We start from the raw sequence: 19,738 nt of genomic DNA, 5'->3' as shown, positions 1-19,738 counted from the left end.
TGTCTTCCTTTTCTATCATCTAAATTGACCTTTCTTCAGCTCCAAACCATCACCCCTTGTCCTATTGCCACAGGCCCTGCAAAAACCTTTGTCTCCATCTTTCTTATAGGCCCCCTTCAAGCACTGAAAGGCTCAAGAAGGTCTCCCATCCACAAGTGGAACACAGATTTTCGGAGGCTTTGGGGTAAGGAAGGCAGCCTGTCCTTTTCAGTCTCTAGGCAGGGAGTCAATCCCCACTCTGAAGGTGCAGGAGGGTGTTCATGTCTCCTGGGAGGGCTGTGAGCCCTGCTCTGGGGAAGGCACCATGCAGGACCCAGATAGAGCCAGCTGTGCTTTCAGTCATGCACCTCATCCCCAGCAGCCTGCTGGTGGCAGTGCCCTGCTCAGAAAGCAAAGCTTTCAAGGATCATGGAATATCCTGATTGGAGAGGACCTATATGAAGTCCAACACCCATTTCTGCACCAGACAACCTCAAACTTCACACCATGTGTTTGAGAGCATTGCCCAAATGGTTCTTGAACTCTTGATATCATGACTGCTTCCCTGGGGATCCTGTTCCAGCGTCCAACTACCCTCTGGGTGAAGAACCCATTCCTGAACCTCCCCTGGCACAGCTTCAGGCCATTCCCTTGGGTCCTGTCTCTCGTGGCCATCGAGAAGAGATCAGTGCCTGCCTCATCTCTTTCCCTCTGTGAGGAGGCTGTAGGCTGCGGTGAGGCCTCCGTAAGTCACGTCTTCTCCAGGCTGAACACGTCTAGTGACCTCAACTGCTCCACATATGGCTTCCCTTCCAGACCCTTCACCATCTTTGTTGCTCTCCTTTGGACACTAATAGTTTATGACTGTCTTATATTGTGGCACCCAAAACTGCCCCCAGCAGTCGAGGTGAGGCGGACCCAGTGCAGAGCAGAGCAGGACAATCCCCTCCCTCCCTTGCCCGGCTGGCGATGCTGGGCCTGATCCCCCCAGGACACGGCTGGCCCTCCTGGCTGCCAGGGCACTGCTGGCTCATGTTCAACTTGCCGTCTCAGGTCCCTTTCCTCATTCCCCGGGCTGCTTGCACACCCAGAGATGACCACCTCAGGTGCAGAACACGGCAGTTTTGGAGGCACCTGCTCTATCCCTGACGGCATTTCCAAGTCCGCAGTGGGACACATTCCTCAGCCAGGCCCTGGGGCAGTGAGGGCAGGGCCCGGCATCATCCAGCGCTCTGCCCGGACAGCGCTCAGCCCCTCGGACGGACCGACCCCCGGCACCAGGCGCTCGGCTGCCGGCCGCTTCCCCGGGAGGGGATTTCTCGGTTCCCTTCTCTCGAGGGGAGGTGCAACTGGAGTTTCCCAGCAGCCGGTCCCGCCCCCGCTTTCCTCCCCTTATAGCCGGGCTGCCCCCGCCCCGGGCGCAGAGCCTGTGACAGTGCCGGTGACAGTGACAGTGCCGCTGGCCCGCGCCCAGCCCCGCCGCCCGGGAGCCGCCGCTGAGTAAGTCCGTCAGCCTCGGGTCTTTCCCTTCCCCTTCCCCTTCCCCTCGGGCCGGCGTCTCCCGCTTCTCCCGAGGCGCTGCCCCGCTCCGGGCTCATTGCTGGGCAGCTCGGGGGCTCTGCTGGCTCCGAGAGTGGGGAACGAGGGGCACCCACGGAGGGTGGGTTGCCGGGCACAGGGACGGGTTTCAGCCCCACCTTGTAATGATCAGAATGGGGAATAAATCGGACTGCTGGCAGGACAGCGGCTCCTGGCACATCCCAGGGCCGGGCACCGCAAGGATATATGCCTGGTAATTCCATTGTGACAGCTGGGTCTGATTTGTGCTACTTTTCCCCTAAATTTCAGGGCACAGACTCAAGCAGTGACTACTGTAAACCATTCACCTCCTTCTTACCCTTCTGCCTTCCAACACCTTTCCCAAAATCCAGATGAAGGTATTGGGTACCAAAGTGTCCTAAACCCAGATCTGGCGCTGGATTCCAGATCCAGTGTGGCGCTTCTGCCCTCTCTCTTTTTTGTCTCTATTTAAAGGAAGTGGTTTTCCCCCAAACCACAGGAAAGTAATTGGACTGTGATTCACTCAGTTTGGCTGCCCTGAAGAAACACCATTTCAGAGCCTGGACCCTGGATGGCCCTGGGCAGCCCCTGGGACTTGCACCCTGCCAGGGTCACTGTGCCAAGCTGGCACATTTCTGCAGTGCCATGCTTGCCCTTTTGTGACTGCTTTTTCTTTGTCAGGGATGTCCCACAGCTCCTAGGACCTGCCTTTTCCCAGAGCACTGAAAAGCCTATAGAAATTCCCTTCTGTCTTTGTGCAGCAGCCCCATATCCATTGCATCTGCTCCTCAGCACAAATTGAAAAATTCAGCCCCAGGGTTAGGATCCTTGGTGCGTTCAAAGCAGAATTTCTTTTTAAGGCTGCTGAAAAGTGAAGAGACTTTCTGTGACTGGAGCATATGGCTGATCTAGAAGCCATGGTGCCTCACTTTGACACCCAAGTTCAGATGGAAAACCTGAAGAAACACTGTCCAAAGTGTCAGCTGCCTGCCCCTCAGCAAGGGACTTTGAGGCTCTGATAAAGCAAATCACAAGGGAGCAGAGAGCTCAGGTTTGGGTTTGCTTCATTTACCCTCTCTATAAAAGATGCCTGGAAAGCCAAAGAATTTGAAAGTGCTGAGAGAAGCTCCCAGAAATTTCTTTATCTTCTCAGTCGCTGTTAGCTCTAGCAGTGAACTTTGCAAACTCCAGGCCTTAAAGAAGGATTTGGCTTTGGAACTAAAAACTTTTTTATTATGAAAATAAAACTCTAGACAGCAGCAGTTGGTTGCTCTTTCAGCAGCAACAGTTCAAAATTATGCTGCTCCGACTTGAAGGAAGAAGAAAAAATGAGGTTATTGCAGTGCATTCTCTCTGCTTTTTCCCAATAACAGTGTATACATAGAATTTTCTCTTTCTCTCTTTGAAAGATTCTCAATAACAACAGGAGATGATGGTTTACTGGATGGGTTTCAGGTGTGTCAGTAATTTAGGGAAATCAGTCTCATTTGGAAACAACTGCTGCACTGCACAGCTGTATCTACACATGGTTTTATGCTGGCTTAAAGCATCTCTCTCATGCCAGATGAGATGCCCTGGGGTCCTTTCCCTGCTCTGCCACTGTGATTCCCCTGAATCCCTTGGGTTCCCCATCACCCCCAGCCCTGTAGGGGTGCCTGGTAATGCTGAGGCACAGGGATTGAGTCCTCTGGGCAGTTTCTGCTCCTGCCTTGGCTTCTTTACTGGAGACAAGTTTTGTTTTCCCTCAGCTCCCCATTAGGAGCAGAGCTTGGCCACCATCAGGATGCTGCTGGAGCACATATTGGGTGGTGGGTGTCTCACAGGAGTCTGCAGATGGGATTGTGGATGTCAGCAGCACAGTAGAGGGTCAAGGTGGGCTCTGGGTGGCCCAACTCTTCTATAGACTGTGATTTCCCAGGCAGAGCCAAATGAGACCCCCCCAGATTTGTGGTGTCTCCCTTCAGTACTTAACCCAGATACCAAAAATGGTAGGAAAACCCCCTCACCTCCTAGGAGGACTCCCAGCTTGCAGAGATTGAGTCTGGCATCTTTTTGGACTCTTTGCTTTGATGAATTAGCAGTTTGCTTAGGTGTCAGCACATGGTCTGAGGTATACCAAACTCAAACTGCCTGCACTGCTCTACTGCTTCAAAGATGGCTTGGCCCAGTGCAATTCTCTTGTGTGAGAAGATAGATAACTTTGCTAGATAACTCTGGATTTCTCAGAGGCTGTGGGAGAATGGGAGATATCCACTAAAATGAGATATAAATCCTCATGACCTAGTATGTCAGCAGGCTGGAGAGGACCAAAAATCCAAACAATTGCTTGTTAATACTGGCAGCAGCTCAGGAAAAAGAAGTCAAGAAAAAGTTCAGCAAAAAAATCAGAATAGGGATAATTAATAAATCTCTTCCCTTGAGTGCTCTCTGGCACACCATGAGCTATCCCTGACCAATGAGATCATTCTGCATAGAGGCTGTTTCCTTTGAGGAGGAAAAGGAGAACATGGGAAGCCACTGTGCCCAGAGTCCAGGCTGGGTCTTTCTGTGTCTTGACTGTGCTCCAAGTGTTTCCCTTGCCCTTGCTGCCCACCCCAGAAAAGCTCCAGCTCAGAGGTAGGTGCTGTGATCAGCAGAGAGCTCGCTGCATCCCACCACAGCTACAGCAGCAGTCACAGCCCCACAGTCCCAGTGCTGCAGGGCATCTGGACAGGGTGGCAGAGGGTGTGCTGCCTTCTGGTTTGAAACCAGGAGCTGAACATGCTGTGTCACAAATAATTGGAGCTAAAGGCTCCCCTGGCACAAACCATGTTGCCACATAACAATAATGAGGATGACGATGATAACAGTAAATTAGCAATAATACTGAGTTGGGAACAATCTTAACTCTTGACCTCAAATCGTTACATTTCCTAAGACCTGAATTTGAGTTCTGGGAAATGATTTAGCATTTCTCCTGCTAAAAAAATTAGAAGCCTGCTGGAGTTTTAGCAGGCTTTGATTTGTGAGAAGAGCGCAGGCATAGAGGAGCAGCCTGCAGCTGTCAAAGCCAAAGCCAAGGAACGCTGGGCAGGAGCACATCCTGACAGAGGCAGGAGGTGCAGTCCTAGCACAGCATCTCCTGCCTGTGCACCCCAGATGTAACCAGGAACACCTCCTTTTAGCTGAGTATTTCTTGTAGAAAGTGTCAGCAATTTTTTCTGTAAGTTCCTTAAAAGCATTTCTTACAGTAAGGTCTTGGTTCTCTAACAGTAATGAGAAGAGATGGACAGGGAATGTTTGGTACCCCTTGACATTAAGACTGGGGCTGCACTTCAAGGCAGAAGTGGCAGCTGAGGTTTGATGGTTTTTCCCACTGCAGATACAAACCCAGGTCAACCAGCAGTGGCACATGACAATCCCTGGGCAAGAGTTCAAGCTGGCCAAATGTGAGAGTGTGGCAGCTTTTGCATTGGCAGCCTTACCTAGGTGCTTGAGCCTGGCTTTTTTTGTGCACTACCATGACAAAGTTCTGACAGATGTTAAAAACTCAGCTTCTAACCAACTTAATCATTCACTTATGGAGTCTTGTCTGTGTAGTGTCACTTTGATGCTTTTCAAAGATCTATTGCATTTATCTTGGCATTGAAGAAAAAACAAAACTTCAAAGTCCACCTTTGTCATCATCATTCATCAAAATGAAAGACCTTAGCCTTTTGGAAGGGATGAGGTACTTTCTTTGGTTAGAAAACAGACAAACAAAAAAAAAAAAACCCCAATAATGCTTTGTTTGAAATAATAGGAGAGAGAGAAAGGACTCAGATGAGTCTGTGCTTGAACAAACAGGAAAGAAGGGATTTGGCAGAATTAATCTAAGCACAGTGTTGTGTTGGGAAATGCAGGTTACGAAAAGAGCCTTACAAAAATTAGGCAAGTCCAAGTCACTTGCTAAACATGCCTGTTGCCATGAATTTTTTGGGTTGGTTGATTGTTTTTCTGGGTATTTTTGTAGTGGAAATGTAACAAAAAGGAACTCTTTTCCACTGCTTTCAGGATCCTAATGGGGCATCCTGACTAGCATAGCTGGGGTGAACTGCAGGGGGTTTCCTTCCCCCTCCCCTCCTCAGTACATGTGCTAGGGAGATGTATGTGCACAGATTCAGCCATGGCACAGCTGCTGGCTAACCTGGGATTAGCTCAGTTAGTCAAGAGTATGGTGCTAATAATGCCTTTGGTTGTGGGTTCAATTCATGTATGGGCCATTCACTTCAGAGTTGGAATTGGTGATCCTTGTGGGTCCTTTCCAGCTCAGACCATTCTGTAACTCCTGTCAGCTGAGCTCTGGTGCTCAGGCCCCCTTTGCTTGCTCATGCAAGCAGAACTCCTTCCCAAATGAGTTTTCGTATTTGTTGTGTTTAGAGGGTAATAGCATTACTAATCCTGAACATGGCCTGGCATCCAAAGCAGGGAGAAGGAAAGCTCTCAGCAAAGCCAGGCTCTCACTGCTCTCTGTATAGCTTAGAATGAAAAGCCACTGTCTTCCAACCAGTTTTCCCAGAAATAAGTATCACATTTTGTATCAGCATGAGACATATCAACATTATAAACTCAACAGAGGTATTTGAAGATCACCACATTGTGGCTGTATAACTGAAGCCAAATTCTTCATTTGTTTGAAGTCTAATTTTTCTGCCATTACTCAGTACAAGCAAACCAAAACTTGCCTGAGAGTTCTTCATACAGATGTGCTTCAGTCTCCTAGAAAGTCACTTCAAATAAAGCATTATTAGAATAAGGATTGGAAACTATGAGTAATTTTATTTATTTACAATAATTGCATAATTATAATCATTATACAAATGGTTATAGTTATGCAAATAAATATTTTGCAATCTATTGAATTATAGAGGAACATAATTCTAAACATGAATTCTGAGAAGAAGTTGTAACAATAACAAATTTCTGTTGTTAATTATTTGCAGTGTAAGAGTGTTGGTGGTAATGCAGGACTCTGGCAGGATCATGTTTGTTTAAACAAGGCTAAACTACCCTGATCCTCGTGCCTTGTTCCCACTTACCTTGAGCACAGATCAGGCAAAAAAGGCCCTGAGTAAGGTGGGAATTGATTTTGATGCCATTTAAGAGCATGAGAGCTTTGTGGTTGCTTTGAAGGCACAGGACACTTATCCCACCCACATCATTCATGTGCCCACCCATGCTCATGTCCATAAACACACAGTATCCCATGGGAGAGCCTGACAAGCTCAAGGTCTCAAATCAGGACATCTGAATCACCCTGAAAATGGCTCTTGGATTTTTCTCTAATTTAGACTGGACATTAGCAGGGATGATGTTGCTCAGGAATACTCCTGTGCTCACACCAGATGTGTAACATTCTCCATGTTGCCCACACATATGCCTTGCCACACTTTGTCCTTGGTATTTTTCTTCCTAACTGTTCTAATCTGATTTTTTTCCCCCTGAAATTTACAGGCTAGAAGGAAAATGATGAAAATGTTACCTTTTTTCCAAAGTCCTTTTGGAATACGCAGTGGATCAGAGGGCTGCATTGATGCAAACAGGCCATTTGAAAACACTTCACCATCAGCTGAGCAAGTCCCTGCCTGTCCTCAACCTTCTGCAGATGAGATCTGGTCCAGGGACCAGGAGAAGATGAGAGAAAGGCCAGAGGCAGCCTGCAGAGCTTCACGTGCCTCTTCCATCACGAGCAATGAGAGCTGCATCTCTGCTGGGGACAGCCCTGAGAAGGGGAACAAAGGAATAAAGGGAATGCTTAAAAGTGCATTTAAAATCGTTAAAAAGACCAAGCCACCCAGTGGTAAGTGCTGCTCCATCCTCCTTGCACCACTTCATGGGCCATAGTTTCCTCTAGAGGGGCTGTATGAGGCAGGGAATTGTCCCCTAGGGAAACAAAGGTACTGATAGATTGAAGTGACTTTTCCAAGGAGCCTGGGGAAAATTGGGCTGAGGGAGACATGACCTCAAGTCCTAGTCTTTTAGTACCAAGGGTACAGTCCTTGAGGAGCTGTCCATTTGCAGGTTTTCTGTCCAAAACAAACTTATTTCTGTTTTCCATGGGGGCACAGAGAACTGTGGGTGGGTGAGAAACCAAGGTGTAACTCCCAGTTCTGTTCCTCCATCCCCTTCTACAAAGTCTTGTTTTAGTACAAATGATTTCCTTTCCAGACAAGCCTTTACCTGTCTAATTGGCATCTCTCTCTCCATGTGTGAAATGATCTCCCTAACTGGTGGTTTTCCTTCTTGGCCTTGAATTTGCTGCTGAAAACAGGCCTTTTGTACTTTTGTTCTTACCACTGCATTGCCCCATCCCCAATGTAGTCTTCTTCTTTTTTTTTATTTATTTTTTTTTTTTATTTTTTAAAGCAACCAGAATTGCAGAAAATATTCCAGATAAGACACCACCAATGTGTGGCACAATATATTCCTATTTTCACATCTCAGCTGGATATTTCTCACTGAGTACATCCTGGGGTCGTAACTGACATGTTCACCACCACCTCCCAGTAAGGATTTACTAATTCTCCAGGCGTCTCTCTTCTTCCTCCCTCTCAAGCTGATTCACATCCAGCTTGCAGCAGAAAATCCTGTTTGTTGCTAAGTAACTTTTGTTCTATTGGATTTGTATCTGATGTTTTGTGCCATTAAATTTCAGCCCATTTACCATTCAGCTTATCCCATTGTTCCTGTAAAATACACCAGGCCCTGAGTTTCGATAATGTCTCTGAACTTTGTGCAATCAGCAGATGCCAAAAGGGCACTCCCAGCTTTTGTGCCACAATCTTTAAGGATAAATGAAGTAAGATGAGTTTCATGAATAATGTAAGCTTTCTCCACCCGGGGTCCTCCATTACATACCTAACAAATCTTATTTTGGGATATAACTTTGCCATTTTAACTAATGATTTCCCAGGTCTCCCTGTCTCAAGTAACTGGCTATAGTTCAGATAAGATAGCTGAATTGTATTTGTCTTGCTTGCTAAATGTGGCCTCCCAAACAATTTCACAGGTCAGGTTGTGCCAAATCTATTTCTGGAAAACCCATGTGGTATTTCCTTCAGCACATCTTTAGTTACATCTTTCTATCTACATTATTTCTAGTGCCATGCTTCTGACTTGAGGTCAAATTAATGGGAAGGGGATGAGCAATAACTAACTAACTCCACAGGGCTAAATTTTGGAAACAATTATAGGTGGCTCGTGAATAGCTGTCCATATGCAACACACTGGTGGTGGGTATTAAAGTTTTCATTGCCCCAGTTAAAGGCAAGCTGGAAATAATCTGATCTTAAATTAAACGGACTTTCTACATGGTGTAGGAGCCCAAGAGCTAGCATTTTGGAAGTATGAGCATTTTTTAAAAAGATTCCAGAGCCATCATTTTTTATAAAACATAAGTCTAAATCTTCACTCTTGGTTAAAGAAAAGCTGTTCTGTTTTCACCAGTCAAACAAGTCATGGATCTCCTTGGAGAGCAAAAGCTTTGTGATGCCATTCAACATCTGTTTGCCCTGGAGAGGAGCCTGTCTAGCAAAAGTGAGGAGGGACTGAACACCAGTCAGAAAGACATCGAGTCTGTCTACGAAGTTCTGAAGCACAAAGTCTTCAGCACCTTGAAGGATTCTGTGCTGCTTGCAAAAACAAACCCAGATCTGCTACAGCAGGCAGTGGAGGCTCTGAAAGAACAGGAGAAAGAAGATCAGAACTACATGTCAGAGAACCCACCTGACCAAAATATGCAATTTAGACCTAGAAAATGGAAAGAGCTCTGGATGGCTACAGTAAAGGAGTCGGTAGAGGCTCGAATGAAAGACACAAGCCGTACTCCTAGAACTGAGAACCTCTCTGCAGTCGGCCAGAACCTCCTGCACATGGGAAAGACAATGAAAGAAGATTTGACAGTGGTTGCCAAGTATATTATTAAGCTTTATCCTCCTGAGTTTAATGTGTTCAGCATATATGCAGAACTCTACCACAATTATTTTGCCTCCCAGGCAAAGAAAAATGCTGAGTCTCATCTGGAAGACAAGGATATTTATCTTCTTCTCTCGTGGGTGCACAACTTTTATCCAAAGTAAGTGGGCTTTTATACATGTTTACCCCTGGAAATCAAAACAGGCTCACTGGCTGCAAACCCAGGCATTTGCTTGATTTATGAGTTAGTATTACTGTGGTGCAGTCCAGTACCTGGCTAAGTTAGTAGTGTTACTGATGATGTGCTGATTTACAGTCCTGGCCAGAACAGCCAGAAGGGACACTCAAGGCTGCTAGTCTGTAAATGAAGGTCTCTTTCACCATTCTGGCTTCTGGGCAACCAACACACAAATGTTTAGGTCTTCATCTATGGGGTAAATTGATCAGGTTCATTGCCTTGATATCAATTCCAGTTGCAGACCTGGGCTCACTCTTGGAACATTTGGAAATTTCAGCCCTTTGTACCAGAGGGCAGACAATAAATAGAACAACCTGAGATGCAATTATCCAGGGCATGGAGGATGTTGCTTAGGTGTTACTCACAGTCTATGTTTTCTTCTCCTTTAGGAGAGCCAGGGGTGTGCCTCTGTGAGAGGACACAATCCAAGGGTCCCCATAAACTCTGGATGTTATTGAACTGAAAACATTGCTTGTTGTGGCTAAATAGTACTGAGTGGAGAATTGAGGGCTTTCACTTCTCAGGTGGAAACCAGTAAAGACATCAGCAATGTTTCTTCTGTTCCAAAGTCATTCAGCTCCACTTTTTGCTTTTCGTGCTCCACTGATGAGTGTAATGATTCAGTGTTGATCCCAGAAGTTTTCCACAGCCGTGTTGTGCTCTAGATCAGGATATTCAGGCCAGGACCAGCCTGTGTTTGGGAGTGAGCAGCTGTGAGGAGCAGGGCTCAGCCCAGCACTGGGGACAGTGCTGGCCAGGGTAGCAGCTGCTTTGGGAGTGTTCCCAGACGCCACATCCAGGTGTTGAGGGACCACCTCCCAGCCATCCAACACCAGCTTTTCATCTGCTCACCTCTCTGTATGCATGCAGAGAGGCCATGTCCAGGGGCTAGACTCCCCTGCTTGCTTCAGCTCTCCCATCCCCACCAGAGCACAGTGGCTGGTACCCAGGAGTTTGGTCTCATGACTCCATTCACAGGCTTGCTTGTGGTCCCACCCTCACACATCTCACCCCTGGCACATATCCATTGAGCTTCTCCAAGTCCTGCCTGGAGTGAGGACAATGATGTACATTTCCATCTGTTTTTTCACTGATACCCTCAAAAAGTGTTAGTGATTTGCATCAACAGCTGTCTTGAATTACACTGCCTTTGGAAAATACAATTGTTTGGTTTTTTCATTCCAGAGACATGAGAAAAGATCATGCTTTAGCCATGGAGTTGGATAAAGTTAAGCTTGGAAGCCTTTTGCCTTCAAGTCTGAGCAAAGAGCTTGAAAATAAATACCTTGACAGTGAAGAGGTAAGAAAGGTTCAGTCACTCCTCTTCTTCCCTTCACTGCTCCCATGTGACTCCTCAGAGAAGCTGTGACTTGTCCTGCACACACACTTCTTCACCAGTGAACCACACACCCTTCCAGGGAGAAGCCAAAGCTTTTGTTTGTTTTTGGGGAGCAGGTCACCTTTCTGCTAGATGGGACTTGCAGAGCAAACTTCTGCTTAGCCCTGGGAGCCATGAGAAAAGAACTGCTCTGTTCTTGGAAGTCATGTGGTAACAGGGGGAAAATCCAACAACAGATCTTTATAGGCAACTTTCTCATTCTGATAAATCTCCAGAGGGATTTATGGTCCCTCTCACAGGAATGTCTAAAGGATCTTGGATTACTCCTGGTATCTGCAGAGGTGCCAGACCTTGGATGAGTGCAAAGCATGGAGTTCTGGTCCTGACAAATCTCTTTCTTTGATGGAGAATTGCCTGCTCTGCAGAAAATAAAACTTGCTCTGGTTTTTGTATCACCCTTCCCTTAATGGAAACAAGAAGCAACTTCTAGAGTATTCCCATAGCTTAGTGCTTTTGGCATTTGGGGCTGGAATTCCCGGAAAATGAGAAGATGAGTTCCAAGTTTAACTGTAGTCTGTGATGGTTTGCATATGGGAGAGGTGGTGTGAGGTCTGCAAAGCGCATGAACGGGACACTGGGGGATCAGCAGTATGTGCCAGACACTGCACAGACCATTTCCAAAGCCTCACTGCAGCACAGAGGGGTCAGAGCAGAGAAAACCTGAGAGCATTTTGTTTCCCTCTCCAGCACTTGTGTGGCATCAGAAAAGCTCATGAAAAAGGATTGCAAAAGCAGGTGGCTCTGAGAGTGACACACACACAGTGTGTGGTTGGGGGAATTTGGGCTCTGGCACATGGAGCTGCTGCAACCTTCCTACCCACTGCTCCCTCCCTGCCCTCCTGATCCCCTGGATATGGAGGTGTGATGGGATCTTCACTCCCACCTTAAAATACTCAACTCACTATTGTGTAAGTGGGTATCATGAGGGGGTTGTCCTTGTTGCTGTGAAGTCATGGGTCAGGCATCTCCTAACAAGGAACCTTTATATAGCAGCCAGGGCTGAGGAAAAACTCCGCTGGGCCAGGCAAAAGGTGGGTGGGTGGGTAAAACCTGCATAAGGCAGGAGCTGTTGCATCCATGTTGTAGTAAATGCCATTGTTCTTCCTTCCCTAAAGGTTACTGTCAAAAATTCACTGAGCAGATGTTTAGATAAAGAAATCCAAAGATGGAAAGAAGACAAGGAACCAGAGAAGCTAAATGGACATTTTCAGAGTGAACTGCTAGGAATATTTGTTATCCAGGTAATACAGAGCTATATTAAAAATAAACAATTGCATCTTTTACCTACTTAGGATTTGAGACCAACTGTGGTCAATGCAGAAAAGGAAAAGGCCAAGTCACTTGTGTAGAGTGGTAGCAGAGGTGGGTGATACAGGGAGGCTGAAAACCATGGTCTGTCTTGGGCCTGGTGTGCCATGGGACAGAGGCAAACACCTCTACAAGCAAAACAAGAAGAAAAACTGCCTTCCTTCTCCTGTGCAATTTCTTCTGCATCCCCAGCAGCAGAGAGAGGACACTGGCTCAGTTGATTGAGAAATGGGGAGTCTGTTTCTTCCTCCCAGGGAAAGTGCCACAGGCAGAGCTGCCCCTTTCCCTCCTCTGGCTGCAGAGGATTAGTTGAGTTTATTTTTAAAAAAATAGACCTCTCATGTGTTGAGGTTATTGTGATTAAATGGTTCATTTAAATGCAATCTAATGACATTCAAAAAAAAAAAAAAACAACAAAAAAACAAAACCAAAAAAAGAAACACAACCAAGTGTGAAATTGCCTACTTTCTCAGCTGTTTTCTAGATTTTCTTCATGCTCCTTTTGAACTCTCAGCTAAGTATAGCTGCTCTGTGTGGTCCCTGGATCAGTTGCAGGGGGGATGCAGGAAAGCTGGGTGCAGCTCTCAGCAAAGGATCTGCAGCTTCTTTTACCCAGCAAACCTGCAGCTTCTTTTACCCAGCAAACCTGGCCTTTTTGGAGCAGGCAACATTTAAAATTGATCTCACTTGTTTGTTAGAGTATCTACAGCAGCCAGAAGCGGGCTGAGGACATCAGCAAGGCCGTGGGTGAGGAGCTGTCCCGCCGGCTGCTGAAGGAGCTGCCAGCCTTCCTGAGGAGGTGAGGGAGCTGGGGAGGGCTGTGGGCACTGGGGCTGGCACAGCACCTGGGCAGCCACTCACCCACCTCTCCTCTTCCCATCTCCCCTCCAGCTACAGGGATGCCTTTGAAGACTTCAAGGAGAAAAGCAAGAAGCACACGTACTACAAGCCTATACTGATTGCAAATATTAACAACTGCTGGAATTTTAGGTAAGGGTCCAAAAGAGAAGGTTTTGCTCCTTCCTCTGCAGGCAGTGTATAGAGGGGGGAGGTACTCTGAGGTACTCAGGGGTGAGCGGATGTAGGTCTATCTGCCTACAAAAAGTTTGGACACTGCTGAATTTCTCTCTCTCTCCTCTGAGGACAGACTGTTCTGACCTGACTACTATTTTCTTTCAGAGACTACACAGAGAAATACGTGGCAGAAAAGCAGGACAGTAGAGCCGATATCCTCAGCACTCTGGCTGATATTGAAAACAGTGGATTTGATGTGCTGCTTCAACAGCTCTTTGCCCAGCTGAAGGTACCATATCTGTGCCCCACATCCTCCTGCCCCATGGCTCAGCTGGTACCAGGGCAGGGCATGTTCTCCTGCTGTGCTATCTGTTGTTCAAATCTCTGATTCAAACCAGCCAAGTTCAGAAGGGACAGGATTGGTCCTAACCCACACTGCTGTAGGAAAACTCCCACTAAGCTCTCCTTGAGCTGGTCCTCAGGCCTGCAGGCAAAATGGGTGCAGTGACATAGGCATGACTGTGCAGGTGAACATAAAACCTGCTGATGGCATCTGAGACAACAGCTACAGCAGGGAGAGTCTCAACCTGCAGCTATTTGCTCTCCACACTGTAGAAACACATCACTAATGGCATAAACTGCAATTACGCAGCTTTTGGCTTCCTCATAAAGGTGACCTGAAGGGCATTTCTGTACTTCTGGCTTTTTTTTTGTTTTGTTTATATATACATAACACAATCTTTTCGAGTTAAGCAATTTTGGTGGAGGAAAAGGAAGCGTAGGAGTCAGGAATGTTCAGCCACAATCTCTCCTGCTTTCTCTGTAGAGCCTTTTGGAAGGCATGAGAGAACAGGGGTACAATTTTTTTCATTTTCATATTTATTTACTGTGAAAAATTATGAACATCTCATAAGGATTCATTTTTTTCCCCCTGATGGTTCCATAATTCTTTAATCAGACAAGATGGTGAGGGGGGAAAAAAATGCAGAAATAATAAAAACACCTCCAATATTAACCTTTCAAGTCCTTGGTCTTCTTAACCATGAGAAGCCAAGAAGAACAGCCCCTTGTTCCCCTGTCCCTGTAAGGCATCACCACACACCCCTGCACAGGACTACACACCACGCTCTCCCTACATGGGATACTCCACATGTAGGAATAACAAATATACACGTGCATAGAATTTGTTTGAGGTAACTTAGCAGATTCTCCTTTTTTTCAGCCAATGTACAAGAAGTTTACAGAGAATAAGTGGGATTCCAGCAGTGAAATTATGAATGAGATCATTAAAACCACCAGCAAACATATTTCAGACTTCAAGACCTTAAAGGACCCGTTTTACCATGTAAGTTCAAGAGAAATATTGGAGGGATTTTGGGGTGCTGGGGCTGCATTTTCAGCTCTGATCCTCTGTGGCTTGAGCTGCCTTGACCTCTGGTGAGCTGGCCTGGTATCAGGAAGCCTCTCAGGCAGGATTTCCATCAGCATGCAGTTTACCCAGATAAGGCACATAAATCTCACCCTCCTCTGACAGAAGCAGACTCCTGCAGCTCTGCTGCACTGTTTTCAGAGCAAATCACCCCTGATGCAGAGAAAGTGCTTTAGAGACCACCCAACACGTGGCTTTAATTACAGATTTGGTTTAGCAATCTTGAAACACAGATGCAGTTGCATGGTTCAGTCTCATTGCTCCTTTGATTGCCCTAAGGGATGGAGGAGGTGGATGCAAATGGGACAAATCCCAGAGAACTGAGCCAGAGCCACATCCTCCCTGGTGCTGGACTATATATGAAATATCATAATATAAGACAAAATTTGATTTCCTGTCTTTGTCTTTTTAGTAGCTGGGACAAATTATGATGTTTTATGTGTTGGAGAGAAGAACAGGAAGAACAGCATGAATTCCTGTTTCTCTGAAATACTGTTACTCCTCTACCACATGGAGATCTTTTCTGCACTTTAAACTCTTCCCAGAAGGAAACAAACATTTGGAAATTCCCATTCTTATTAGAGCACAAAGAAATTCTCAGCATCTAGGATGTGCTGCAACTGGTCTTGGGAGGCTGCAACCAGGGCTGTTCCTGCTGTGTAATCTGCAGCAGGCATTGGTGGGGCATGGCTCACAGCACCCAGGGTGGTTTTGTCCTCCATCCACACTCATGGTTTGCTATGTCCCCAAGCAAAAGAGAGATGGATGATGATTCCCTCCTCTCCTTCCCAACAGGCTATTGTTGAGAAGATCCACGCCCGTTTGGTTAAAGAGTACATTGTGAGGCTGCTGAAGAGGAAGGTCAGCCTGAAATCTCCAGCACAGCAGCAAACTCTGGCCCAACACATCTCCAAGAATGCTGCTGACCTGGAAGCCTTCTGCACCAGCAATGTACGTGAGTGCTTGCCTTGAACATGTCAGCACAGGGCACAGACACACTGAAAAACAGGAAAGCAATTCTGGGGACTTTTGTTGACCTTTTCAACTCAAATTTCCTGGAAGGCAGGACCTTAGGCAGAAAGTGGTCTCTAAGTGCCTATAGGCAGAAAGGGTCCCCCACACTGTAAGCAGCCTGCCCCTCCCTGCTTGGAGAGACATGATTTCATCTTCCTTTGTCCCACAGGCAGTTTCCTTTCGAAGGTTTACACTAATAGGGTCAAAGACTTAGATAATCTTTTCCAGTTTCAGTACAGCTTCCATGGAGCCCGTGTTTCCTCTCACCCTTGATTTCCCTGATGCTGCAGCTTTTAGGTCACCCAGGGGATAAAGCAGGCACTGTGGGGGTCTGTGGTATGCAAGGAATTTCTCCAGGAGAGCCAAGCTGGAGCACCCCTCTCTGTCCTTTGAGATGATCTCCCTCATTCCATGCCTCTAATCTTGCCTGCAAGAAAAGCTAACAGCTAAGCCAAAACCTGTCCTCCATCACCCCATGCATGTTTGACTGGAGAAGGAACAAGTCTGAGTTTCACATAGGCTGGGTAGGAGGTCGGGCAGCTGCACCTTGGAAATTCCAATGGTCAGGAAAAAGCTCAACCTGGGGCTTCTACCCAGTTTTGGTGATACCTGGAGATGCCAAAGGCAGGGCTGTGTTTGGAGCTGGGGCAGAGCAGCACATGGCAGTGACTCACCTGGCCCATCTGATTAAAGACCTTGGTACACACACCAGACAGTGCAGAAACCCAAGGAAAAGGAAATGAGCAGATAGAATCTGCTGAGGTGCATGTGGAAGTCTCAGTCTTATGGCAAACCACTTGTGTGAGAGGACTAAAAACCATCAAAAAACTAATCCAGTTTTTCCAAGGCTGCCTGAGGCAGAAACAGCACTGAAAACAGTGAGGCATCTAAAATCACTGATGTGTCCTTTCCACTTGCCAAGAAACAGCCTCAGGGTCAGCTCCTGGGGTGGGGGGCACTTTGCACCCCCATGATGTCCTGCTAACCACTTTTTCTTCTTGCAGGGATCTCAAGCCACCTGGCTGAATTCAGCACTCCCCAAACTGGCTGAAATAATCCGACTTCAGGATTTGGGTGCTATTAAAATTGAAGTTGCAACACTTGCCACAACATACCCAGACATCCGGTAAGAGATGCTGAAACAGATTTGCTGCTACTCATAAGGAATTTTAATTGAGTCAGAAAGCAGTCAAATATGAATATAGGTGAGGTTCATACAGCCTGAGCCTATAAACCTGGGTGGGGGCTGCCTTCCAGGCTGTGGTAGTCCAAGTCCTATCAGAAAGCAAAGGAAGATATGTTGATATATTCCAGGTTCTGCCCTAATTTTCTCCTTTACCTTGGAGATTCCCTTCCCTACCCCAAACATCCCAGGACAGTGCAGGGTCTGGTGTAGGACTGCCAGGTACTGAGCTGGCACCCACGGGGGACGTCAGCACACACCACAGGGTGGGAGGCACATCCTGCTGCAGTGGCCCTGACCTGTGGAGGTGTGTGGGAGGAAATAACACCTGCCCATCTCTCTTCCACAGCAAAAGGCACCTGGAAGCATTCCTGCACATCAAAGCAAATCTGTCACGCAGTGAACTCAAGAGCATCCTGGGCTACTTGGCAGACAGCACAGCATCCACACAGCCCAGGGCCCCGCTCTTCTCCGGCATCAACGTGTCCTAGACCAAGGCATGCCTTGGCACTGCCCTGTGCTGGACTGTGGGGTGAGCTGGGGATGGAGACCATCTCCTGGAGCAATGCATGGCACACACTGCCACATTTTCCTATGGAAAGTGCTTTGTCCAGTCTGGTGCTCAGCATCTCTGTGGGAATCATTGTGCTCCATGTGTTGCTGGGCACAGGGAGGTGCAGTGCCCACAAAGACTGAGGCTGCTCCTCCCACCGGTCATGGATTCCCTCTGAGGTCTCCTTGTGCCACCACATTCTCTGCCTGGACACTGCTCTGGAGCTCTGAACTCCATCTACCTCCCAGGGTGCCACAAAGGCCACATCACAGACCAAGCAGGCACCACCTATGTAGCTTTTTATCTTCTAAGGGAATTAAGGGAAACAAAAACTGAAACCAACATTTAGAGATGTGTAGCATCCCATGAACTCTCGAGATGTTGGGAAAGTCCCTTGTGAGCATGCTTGCAATCCATCTGCCTTCCTCAGAGCCGGGCAGGGCAGTGTGTTAGGCTGGTGGGAGAGGCACGAGGTTGCTGGGGAGGAGGAGCTGCAGCTCAGCTGTGGCAGGGCTCCTGCCAGCCCCCCTGGAGCAGCTGCAGGCTCTGACCCAGGGCAGCAGCACTGCCCAGGCCCTTGGGGTTTTCAGTGGGGAGCTGGCCCTGGAGAGTGTGTGCTTCCTCCACCTCTGTGAGGTGAGAGATCCTGGGCCCCTGGCAGTGACATCTGCACAGAGGGACCCCTCAAACAGAGGCTGGGAGCAAGCTGCCTATTGAAATGGATTGTCTGGGTTAAGCAGCAGCTGGTAAAACACTTTGGGTATTACTGAAGTCCTCCTTACCAAGTAGAGGACTTCCAGACCCCATTAACAATGCAGGCTTTGAATGGGGTGTGGAACTGGTCTCAAATGTCATCAATACATACTGAGCACCCTGTATGTGTCACCATTCTCTTGCTTACTCTTTCCCCTTGTGCTGTGAGGTAGATACGATGTGAAAATACAAATGAGTCTCTTGTGAAACTGTGTTTTGTTTCTTACAGCACAGTTTTTTTAGGAACTTAATCACTTGCCAAAACAGCACTGTGTATATTTGGAGGCCTTTCCCTTCTGTTCTCCTGTTTCAACTTTAGCATCAGTCTGTGGAAAGTCAGTCCGGAAGGAAGATGCCTGATGACTGTGCAAACTATATAATGTATTTATATGTATGTGCAATGTACCACCAGTGTATTTTTGCATCCAATTTTATTTTTTCTCAGTTAGAGATACTAATTTGCAATGTTTATAATAAACAGTATTCAAATCTGCTAGAAAAGTGACAGTTTACTGTGTTGCCACTGCTATGTTGTCCTTCAAAGGGCCATTTCTCCCAGCCTGCTCTGGTGACTGTCACCCACTGGTTCCAAGTAGGGAGTGTTTCTGGACTATAGAGAGGCTGGAAAAGCATTGCTGCTGCCCCAGTAAGACATTCACTGAGCAGGGTGGGCTGCTCACTAGCAGTGGCCAGTGGCACATGCTCAGAGGAGACTTCTGCCAGCAGGTTCTGCAGCAAAATTGTGCCCTGAGTGAAAAACAGTGCTTTGATTTTAGTCTGCAGCCTGTCCACAGGCAGCACAAATCACCCTCTCCTTCCTTAAGCACACTCACACAAAACTCATATAGATACATGGGTTAAAAAATTATTATTTAAACACTTGTCTCAACTACAATTTAAAGGCAAATGCCAAAATGACTTCTGACTGTGCTGAGCACTTATGACAACTGTCACCTATTGGGTAACATTTTCCTTCCCAATTAGTGAAAGGTCACTTTATAGCTATAAAAATACGTATTTTGATTTAGAGATCTGTTAAAAGCCTACAGAAATGCATCATACAAGTGATTACACTGATCTTTAAAAAAAAAATCCAGCTAAGTAAGTGCCCAAAGGGAAACAGTATCTATTTATATATCATAATTAGCATGGGTAGGAGAAAATGGTTTTCATACACATTTCATAAGCCATATGGAAGTGCATTGTGCAATCTCTTCATCCTGCTATAAAACCCCAGCTTTCATCTCTAATGAGCTCAGGAAACTAATTTATTTATCTTCCCGCATGACTCGACATTTCAAATGGCATTTATTTATAGGTGGCATATTACACACAGCCAGGTAGTTTCAGGAGGTTGCACAAATGTCTTCTGATAA

At 46.8% G+C, this 19,738-nt stretch overlaps 1 protein-coding gene across 1 annotated transcript; it reads left to right on the top strand.

Annotated features, from left to right (window-relative positions):
* The first annotated feature begins 1,408 nt into the window (after nt 1-1,408).
* TNFAIP2 (TNF alpha induced protein 2) lies at nt 1,409-18,863 on the top strand. The gene is made up of 12 exons (XM_063159896.1): nt 1,409-1,479; nt 7,012-7,357; nt 9,004-9,631; nt 10,895-11,009; nt 12,224-12,349; nt 13,115-13,215; nt 13,308-13,406; nt 13,596-13,719; nt 14,653-14,775; nt 15,655-15,810; nt 16,878-16,999; nt 17,406-18,863. Exons 2-12 carry the CDS (start codon nt 7,024-7,026, stop codon nt 17,545-17,547), a joined length of 2,070 nt encoding a protein of 689 aa, XP_063015966.1. The 5' UTR covers nt 1,409-1,479; nt 7,012-7,023; the 3' UTR covers nt 17,548-18,863.
* Nucleotides 18,864-19,738: the final 875 nt, after the last annotated feature.

The sequence above is a fragment of the Melospiza melodia genome, chromosome 6 (assembly GCF_035770615.1).
Source record: "Melospiza melodia melodia isolate bMelMel2 chromosome 6, bMelMel2.pri, whole genome shotgun sequence".
In the NCBI taxonomy this organism is placed as follows: domain Eukaryota; kingdom Metazoa; phylum Chordata; class Aves; order Passeriformes; family Passerellidae; genus Melospiza; species Melospiza melodia.
Note: the sequence above shows the minus strand (reverse complement) of the source record. Positions and strands in the feature narration are given on the sequence as shown.

What these genes read in the sequence shown, in the direction of transcription:
- TNFAIP2 (XM_063159896.1), top strand. Translation starts at nt 7,024, where the DNA reads ATGATGAAAATGTTACCTTTTTTCCAAAGTCCTTTTGGAATACGCAGT. An exon ending in GTGCACAACTTTTATCCAAA is followed by an intron (nt 9,632 to 10,894) that starts GTAAGTGGGCTT and finishes TTTTCATTCCAG; the next exon opens with AGACATGAGAAAAGATCATG. An exon ending in AATACCTTGACAGTGAAGAG is followed by an intron (nt 11,010 to 12,223) that starts GTAAGAAAGGTT and finishes CCTTCCCTAAAG; the next exon opens with GTTACTGTCAAAAATTCACT.